We start from the raw sequence: 9,523 nt of genomic DNA, 5'->3' as shown, positions 1-9,523 counted from the left end.
AGGTCATTAATAAGGCTAAAAAAACACAATTAAACGATTAAAATACATTTTAAACACAAAAAATAAATAAAAATAATAATTATTATATATTACTGTTTAGCATAAGTCTGGTAGACTCCCGTTTGGTCACGTGGAAGCTTCGTCCAATCGGCATCGCGTTAGCGCGCTTCCGGTTTACGTTCAAATATCTCTCATACTGAATCTCCATGCAACGGAATCACACAGAGTGAGCGATTTTATTAAATAAACTCATATTTGTTCATTTTTACACCGTGTAGACGCTGTGTTTGACGAAGAGAAGCATATCAAGGAGATTACTGGTAAAAAAAAAAAAAAGTAAGTTCTTATCATTGTTTCTTTATATTTCAGTTTACCGTGTCCTGTTTTGTTTTACAGACGGTGTGTGTTTATCACGTGTTTTTGTGCTATAAATGTAGGTCAATTTTACTGTGTTTATTATTTAGTTACAGTGTTTTTATAGTGTTTAGCCACCACAATCAAGTAGTTTATCTCTTAAGACAGGATCTAATATGGTACATATGTCACTAGCAAACTATCATTAGTACTTGCTGGGTTTTTGTTTGTTTGGTTTTTGTGTTTTTGGTACCATAATTACTTGCTATTGTACCATGCTATTTCAATGGTGTTCTTTAAAATACCTCATAAATAACATGTATTATGAGTATGGTAATCCTGCAGTGCCATGACAAATAACATGTCTTTTATTTATTATTATTTTTATTTTTTATTATTTAACAAAGATTTTAGTTTACAATTTAGACATAAGTATGTAAGGGAGAATGTATACTTTAATGTATTATAATAATAAAAGAATAGGAAGAGATTTGTTTAAAGTAGATACACAGTTTATTGTCTCACCCTGCAGGCTGTAACTGCTTTAAATTCCATGTCAATGTGTTTTGTAAGCATTGAAACCCTTGAATAACCCTGAATGTCCAGTAGATTTACTCACACTTTCAGTTGAACTAGAATAATGTTTACTTTGATTCTTTGCTCTGACTCTTGCACTGTTATTCCTCTGACAGATTGGATCAGTCATGGTGGAGTGCGATGCTGATTGGGAATTATGCAAAGAAAACATCCAGCCGCTGAGACAGGGTCGTGCCATCTCTGCCCTGCACCAGGCACTTACTCAACAACAAGAGGGAAACAGTGCCGTTCTCAATCAGAAGAAACAGTGAGTGATGTATTTACCCCAACAAAAGACACACGTCCTGCTCTTAGAACAATTCAATAATATAATATTTTTTCTTTTAGAGCATTTGAGTGTGAGCTGCGGCTATATGATGGAGATGACCCGCTTGATGTTTGGGTCAGGTAAGGAACTTTATTAATCCCCACAGGGCAATTAAAAGTAGGGCTACAGAGGTGCTTCTACACAAAAGAAAAAGACAAGAAAACAGAATGTTAAAGGACAGAAAAAATAAAACAACAAGGTAAGGTTTTTAAGGCAACAGTCACAATTTTAAGTCAACATTAAAAAACATACTTGCTTAATGGACATTTTTGGGCTTATTGTAAATTATTAATAACTACACGTTATTTCAAATGATAAAATGTTTGTCATCAAAATGTAATAACTTGCTCCGCCTTTACAATGACTTACATTTTTTCTTTCCTAAATTGGCTAGCGAATGCTGTTTCATGTTGACTTTAAGGGAAATCTGTTATATAGGTCGATCGATAACTAAGCTGGTGGAAAAGGCAGATAACCGATTAATCAGCTAACAGTTTTTAAAAATCAGTTTATTAAATGTAAAAAAAAAAAATCTACGGTTTTCTTACTGTGACAGACACAGACATAGAGGCAACAAAATAAGTCCAAAATGGAAAAAGAAATCCCAGATGCCATTTATTGTGCAGCCAATATTCCAATAATAACCAGACAAAAATAAGATTTGGTGCATGTAGGACCTTAAGCTATGAACAATCCTGAAACACACAGGGGACTCTTATTTACACACAAGGAAAACAAAACATGCATCCTTACAATGTATTACAATATAAACATTATAAAATAAACAGTCATAGTCAAATGTTGTCAGTGATTAATTTTATTTCACCTCTAGAGGCTGCTTTTACACTGTAGAACCAAGTAGTTCTAACCATAGAACCTTTTTTGTTTTCATCGTTCTTCCGAAAAGCAGCTATCGGCATTGATATATCAGTAAAACCTGTCTCCCATAAAGCAACTATCACCATCGATATATCGGTAAAAACACGTTTTTCAAAAGATAAATATCGGTCTTCCAAAAAGCAGCTATTGGCATCGATATATAGTTAAAACTAGTCTTCTAAAAAGCAACTATCTGTCTTCCAAAAGGCTACTATCGGTGCTGATATGTTGGTAAAACTAGTCTTCTAAAAAGCAACTATCTGTCTTCCAAAAGGCTACTATCGGTGCTGATATGTTGGTAAAACTAGTCTTCTAAAAAGCAACTATCTGTCTTCCAAAAGGCTACTATCGGTGCTGATATGTTGGTAAAACTAGTCTTCTAAAAAGCAACTATCGGCGCTGATATATTGGTAAAACCAGTCTTCCAAAAAGCAACTATCTGCATCGGTATATCGGTAAAACCAGTCTCCCAAAAAAGCAACTATCTGTCTTCCAAAAATCAACTATCGGCACCGATATATCGGTAAAACCAGTCTTCCAAAAAGCAACTATCTGTCTTCCAAAAAACAACTATCGGCACCGATATATCGGTAAAACCAGTCTTCCAAAAAGCAACTATCAGTCTTCCAAAAAGCCACTATCGGTCTTCCGGAAAACAACTATCGGCATCAATATATCTGTAAAACCAGTCTTCTAAAAAGCAACTATCAGCATCAATATATAGTCAAAACTAGTCTTCTAAAAAAGCAACTATCAGCGCTGATATATTTGTAAAACCAGTCTTCCGAAAAGCAACTATCTGCATCGGTATATCGGTAAAACCAGTCTCCCAAAAAAAGCAACTATCTGTCTTCCAAAAAACAACTATCGGCACCGATATATCGGTAAAACCAGTCTTCCAAAAAGCAACTATCAGTCTTCCAAAAAGCCACTATCGGTCTTCTGGAAAACAACTATCGGCATCAATATATCTGTAAAACCAGTCTTCTAAAAAGCAACTATCGGCGCTGATATATTGGTAAAACCAGTCTGCCGAAAAGCAACTATCTGCATCGATATATTGGTAAAACCAGTCTCCCAAAAAAAGCAACTATCTGTCTTCCAAAAAACAACTATCGGCAATGATATATTGGTAAAACCAGTCTCCCAAAAAGCAACTATCAGCATCGATATATTGGTAAAATCAGTGTCCCAAAAAGCAACTATCTGTCTTCCAAAAAGCAGCTATCCGTGGCAATATATCGGTAAAACCAGTCTCCCAAAAAGCAACTATCTGTGCCAATATATCGGTAAAATTGATATCTAATCTGTTACTGTGTGGGATGCAACTCATAGGAAATCACACTTATTTTTTTCTACAGATATATAAAATGGACGAAACAGACGTACCCACAGGGAGGAAAGGAGAGTAATTTATCGGTTCTTTTCGAAAGAGCAGTCACACGCTTCACTGATGACAAAAAATACCACAATGACATCCGCTACGTTGAACTCTGGATCGAGTTTGTGAGTGACAGCCCAAATATTCCTGCACAAGACTGAATATGTACATTTCAATGCACTTATTACAACTTAAATGTCTTAATTTTCTTTCAGGCAGATAACTGTTCTGACCCGATGGATGTCTATCGCTACATGCAAGCTCAAGGGATCGGGATTGCCCAGGCCGCTCTGTACATCGCCTGGGCTGAAGAATATGAGAAAAGGGGGAATTTAAAGATGGCCAACAGCATGTTTCAAGATGGCATTAAGTGTGGCGCAGAACCAACGGAAAAACTCCACGTGTTTCACAGGTCTGGAAACAGAACCATATTAGACTTTTCGGGGGGGGCTCAACCTACAAATTACTTACAGTTGACTGCATTCGAGAAAGTATTTTAACAGAAAAACTTCATAAATTGTTTACTCTGTAACAATGTCTGTGTACTATGTCTCATAATGCCATGTGTTCACCTCCAGAGCTTTGCAGGCACGTGTGTGCAGACAGATGATGTCATTGATGACTGAACAACAGAACGATGATGTTGATGGTGGTGATGAAGGACCTGCAGAGCCTCAGAGATCCACATTGGCTGAACTGAAATCTAAAGGGAAGAAGAAAGCAGTTGTTCCCATCAACAGAGTGAACGCATCAGTCGGATGTGAGTTGACGCTACTTTCTTTAAACGTGCCATTAAAGATCATAACCCAGATATGTTTCTGGACACTGTGACAGGGCTTTATGATCTACTGAGGTTAAATCTAATATTTTATATTATTAAAGCTAACATTTCTTACTTTCTCTTGCTTTATTGTGATACAGATGCACGTGGGCTGCAGTTTAAACAGCCAGTGGGCCCTAAACAGAACGCTCGTCTAGTGATCTTTGATGAAAATAAAGCACCTGAAACTGAACCACAAGAACCCAGACTAGAGATCTGGACGGCGCCACCTACTGCCCGAGCCAAAGAGAACGAACAGAAACCTGAGAAATGGACCAATGTGAAGGTACAAATCAGCGGTCTTCAGCTGATTAAAGTGACTATAAAAACAGCATCCTAAACCTGCTTTACCTGTTTTCTAGCAAGTTTTGTGGCAGTTTAAAGAGAATGGAAAAACCTGTTATCTTTAAGATTAACATTTACATTTGTTTGGTAAATGCTGCTCTATCTCTGTCTAATTCTAGTTTCCTCTGAAGTCACGGTCGGGTCTCAGTGTCGTGGTTCCACCTCCCAAACCCAGTTTCCAGCCCTTTGTTGAAGATGACGACAAGCCTCCTGCTGTGTGAGTGTTATTAGAGATACTGACCACGTTTACATGTACTTAAGAAAACGGTTTATTTTTGCAGAAAGCTTTCTCTTAATCCCTTATACGACATAAGGAAATCGGCGTTCTCTTGTACATGACGTTTCAGAACGGCGATTTCGTTATGTTGTATAAGGGATTAAGAGAAAACAGTTTAACACACCTAGGTTTCTTCCGGAGAATGCGGCTTATGTGGTCATCTAAACACATAAGCAGCATTCTTACAGGTTTTTTTAAGAGTGTGCATGTGTGTGAGCAGACCGGATAACAAACATCATAGGATGAAGCCCTATGTCATATCAACAAGTCAACACAGCAGAAAGAATTCAACATTTCTTGGAGCACAGTGGGAAAAGCAGATTCATTGTAAACTATACCCATTTACATATACCAATTTAAAATATTGGCTACTGTCCCTCACATCCGTGTATATGTGCTGAAATACACTGGGGGAATCCCGTAGTTTTAAGTAAGAGGGAAACCCCACTATTGCAGCGCAATTCCGCTACAGGTCGCGATGGAAAGTTAAGGAAAAGAACACAACAACTCTGGAATATCTGAAAATAAAGCCAAACCGAGAATAAAAAAAGCAAGTCTTCATGTTTGTTATTTACTGAAGTGTCGTGGGGAAATTACGTTGCTGTGGAGAAAGCTGTTTAATGACCGAGCCGCATGCATACGGGAGTAAAAGAAAGCCGCGAACACAGTGCATGTAAACGGGAATGCCGCTTTCTAGCCTTAAGCAGCTTTCTTGCAATAAACTGCTTTATAGATACTACAGCGCAGGCCCTTTTTACAACTGGGCCTAACTGCAAGTGTCCAGTCCTCAGCTGGGTGACAATGCTGTTTTTACCTGGTATTAGTGGGGAGGGGAACCGTAAGGAATTTAAAGGGATAGTTCACCCAAAAATTAAAATGCTCTCATCATTTACTCACCCTCATGCCATTCCAGATGTGTTTGACTTTGTTTCATCTGCTGAACACAAACAAAGATTTTTAGAATAATATCTCAGCTCTGTAGGACCATACAATGCAAGTGAATGGTGACCAAAGTTTTGAAGGTCCAAAAAGAACATAAAGGCAGCACAAAAGTAATCCATACCAACTCCAGTGGTTTAATCCATATCTTCAGAAGCGATATGATAAAAGTGGGTGAGAGATCAATATTTAAGTCCTTTTTTGCTATAAATTCTCCTCACTGCCTAGTAGGTGTATGCACAAAGAATGCAAATCGCCAAAAACACAAGAACAATGTGAAAATGGAGATTGATAGTAAAAAGGGACTTAAATATTGATCTGTTTCTCACCGACACCTATCATATCACTTATGAAGATATAGATTAAACCACTGGAGTCGTATGGATTACTTTTATGCTGCCTTTATGTGCTTTTTGGAGCTTCAAAGTTCTGGTCACCATTTGATTGCATTGTATGGACCTACAGAACTGAAATATTCTTCTAAAAATCTTCTTTTGTGTTCTGCAAAATAAAGGAAGTCGTACACATCTGGGATAGCATGAGGGTTGGGCTGGCGATATGGACCAAAAAGAGTGGAGGCGGGGTTTGCGCGCGGAGGGAGAGTGGAGGCGGGGTTTGCGCGCGGAGGGAGAGTGGAGGCGGGGTTTGCGCGCGGAGAGAGAGTGGAGACGGGGTTTGCGCGCGGAGGGAGAGTGGAGACGGGGTTTGCCCGCGGAGAGAGAGTGGAGAGATGCAAACACTTGCACAGCTTTACGGAAGAAACTGGTTATGTAACGCAACATCAAACGATATCGATATAAATGGTATTGTCTCATCCTGTATCTCATTTGAAAATATATCGATATATCTTTAAAAGTCGATATACCGCGCAGCCCTACATGAGGGTGAGTAAATGATGAGAGAATTTAACTATTCCTTTAATGATTCCAGTTCTGATTCCGGGTGCTTAACGGTTCCATTAACGATTTTTTACTTTTGAGGAAAAAATATTTGGAAACAAGAAATGCAATTTTTATAGCATTTTCAGCCCTCAACAGTCTGTTGCCAAATGATGAGATATAACAAACAGAAAAACATTTAATACAATTCAAAAACTGCTAACTACCGCAAGCCATGAAAATAATGCCGCCCCAGTAATAAAAAAACATTTGAACTCGTTTGCCTTCTGTCACAACTTGTGATTGAATTCTAAGTTTTCTTGGGGAGGGTCTCTGATATCGTGATTACATGCATCACTTCTGTAAAAGTGGCAAATGTTAAATATCATCATGAAATAAAAATGGACCCTATTTACTTATCCTGGTCTTGTTGTGAATAATTCACTAGTGCACGTTGTTTATCTATAATAACATGCTCCACCTCCGAAACAACTTTCTTTTATGGTTGACATTGCTTAATATAATAATATAGTCTAACATTGCATGATCCAATCAAATCCTTATAGATAAAATATATATATTATTATTATTTTTATTTATTTTTTTATACGGTTTCACTCAGAAATAAGTCATATTATGAAAGTAAAATAAGTTCACTGTTTTTGGTTAGAAATATACAATGTAAATGTATTACTCTGATGTATCTATTGTTGTGTCTTACAGTATAATGCATGCCTATAATTTCAGTTTCTCACCTTCTTCCATCTTGGCCATTTTTCTTCAGGACTCCGTGTAAAATCAACCCGGCGGTGAACAGTGTCCTTTCAGCCAGGAAACCCTGCAAACTGGAGCAGACGCCTTTAAAGATGCTACAGGAGAGACAACAACACATGCAGCTGCAGCAGAATGAGGACGGAAAGATGCGTGAACAGAGCATGTACTGCAAAGAGCTGCTCTACAGCGGAGCCACAGAGTTCTGTTTCGAAGAGCTGCGAGCCGAGAGATACCGACAGAAACAACAAGCGCTCAAACTACAAACCAACAGCAGCGCTGTAGACCATTCTAGTCCAAACTGAAAAGGTGAAAAGAAGGGCTGCGTTTTAAAATCTAAGTGAGCTTTCTACCTAGACACACCCAAAAATACTGTCTAGGTCGGTCTAGATTTTGAAACACAGACATGTAGTCAGTATTTGTTTTAGATGTTTGTGTATAACTGTCTGTTTTTTTGTACATGTATATATACATACACTTTTTTTGTACATACTTTTTGTAACACCATTTTGATCACTGAGGATGCAGCTGTCATGAATATCTCACATTTTAAAAATAGCTTTTAATAGCATTTATAAACGGGTGCTATATTTTTATCAGCACATTCGATACTGTTGTGTTTATACTGTAGTTTTTGTGTGCTAATTGACACTTCAATAAATGCAAAACATGCAATAACATCAAAATTGCTTGTACTTTGTCACATGATCAGAAGAACATTTTCTTGCATGAAGAGATGAGTAATTCTATTAACAGTGAGTGAATGCACTGGCTTAACCTGGGAAATTTCTATAGGGAATATACATTTTTCTCGGTTTTAAATGATTAGACTAGACAACGGTAGCAATCCAGGCACTACAGTTTGTGATTTGACACACATTAATTAAAGTCCAAATTAATTTTTTCATGTGTGATTCTATAAGGGTTCTAACAGCACAAATAAGAAGTAGGCAACCTAAAAAAAAAAAAAAAGTGCAATGTAATTCATGGATCTGTCAGCAGGTGGCGTTCAAGTGTGATGTCACTCAAGGTCAGCAGAGTTCAGGAACAGGCCAGTCTGAAGACCTTCCAGCAGTTAATGTTTGAGTCTCTAATGGAGTTACTTAAATTTTATGTGATATTTCTCTCTTTGTGCATTTAAATAGTAAACACTGAGCTTATCCCTCATGAGAAACAAAGTGAGCAAAACTGTATAATGTTTTAGTCTGATAAATCTGTAACATATGCCATGACCTGCTGTACCAATTTAACATCATCATACAACTTGACCCACATACATACACAAACATGAGCTCACTATAAAAACAATGCAAGTCAATGGAAACAAATGTTTATGTGTGTGTTTTTGTGTGTAATTAATTATAATAATTTATCACACATTTGCAGTGAAATTCTTTTTTTCACATATCCCAGCTAAGCTGTGGTCAGAGTGCAGGGTCAGTCATGATACAGCACCCCTGGAGCAGATAGGGTCAAGGGCCTTCCTCAAGGGCCCAACAGTGGCATCTTGGTAGTACTGGGGCTTGAACCCCCAATCTTTTGATCAGTAACCCAGAGACTTAACCACTGAGCCACCACTGCCCCAGGGTGTGGGTGGGGGGTGGGGGGTGTGTGTGTGTGTGTGTGTGTGTGTTTGTTTGTTTGTTTGTGTGTGAGAGTGTGTCTGTGAGTGTATCTGTCTGTGTGTGTGTGTGTGTGTGTGTGTGTGTCTCTGTGTTTGTCTGTGTGAGTGTGTGTGTGAGTGTGTGTGAGAGTGTGTCTGTGAGTGTGTCTGTCTGTGTGTGTGTGAGTGTGTGTGTGTGTGTCTGTGTGAGTGTGTGTTTGTGTGTCTCTGTGTTTGTGTGTGTGTGTGTGTGTGTCTGTGTGTGTGAGTGTGTGTTTGTGTGTCTGTGTGTGTATGTGTGTGTCTGTGTGAGTGTGTGTTTGTGTGTCTCTGTGTTTGTGTGTGTGTGCGCGTGTGTCGGTGAGTGTATGT

At 38.2% G+C, this 9,523-nt stretch overlaps 1 protein-coding gene across 1 annotated transcript; it reads left to right on the top strand.

Annotated features, from left to right (window-relative positions):
- Window positions 1–185: 185 nt before the first annotated feature.
- Window positions 186–8,240, top strand: LOC127455212 (mitotic checkpoint serine/threonine-protein kinase BUB1 beta-like). The gene is made up of 9 exons (XM_051722920.1): window positions 186–336; window positions 1,047–1,198; window positions 1,279–1,338; window positions 3,499–3,643; window positions 3,734–3,930; window positions 4,097–4,278; window positions 4,440–4,624; window positions 4,803–4,900; window positions 7,562–8,240. Exons 2-9 carry the CDS (start codon window positions 1,059–1,061, stop codon window positions 7,851–7,853), a joined length of 1,299 nt encoding a protein of 432 aa, XP_051578880.1. The 5' UTR covers window positions 186–336; window positions 1,047–1,058; the 3' UTR covers window positions 7,854–8,240.
- The last annotated feature ends 1,283 nt before the right edge of the window (window positions 8,241–9,523 follow it).

This window comes from Myxocyprinus asiaticus, chromosome 17 (genome assembly GCF_019703515.2).
Source record: "Myxocyprinus asiaticus isolate MX2 ecotype Aquarium Trade chromosome 17, UBuf_Myxa_2, whole genome shotgun sequence".
Taxonomy (NCBI): domain Eukaryota; kingdom Metazoa; phylum Chordata; class Actinopteri; order Cypriniformes; family Catostomidae; genus Myxocyprinus; species Myxocyprinus asiaticus.
This window is presented reverse-complemented; position numbering and strand designations above follow the sequence as displayed.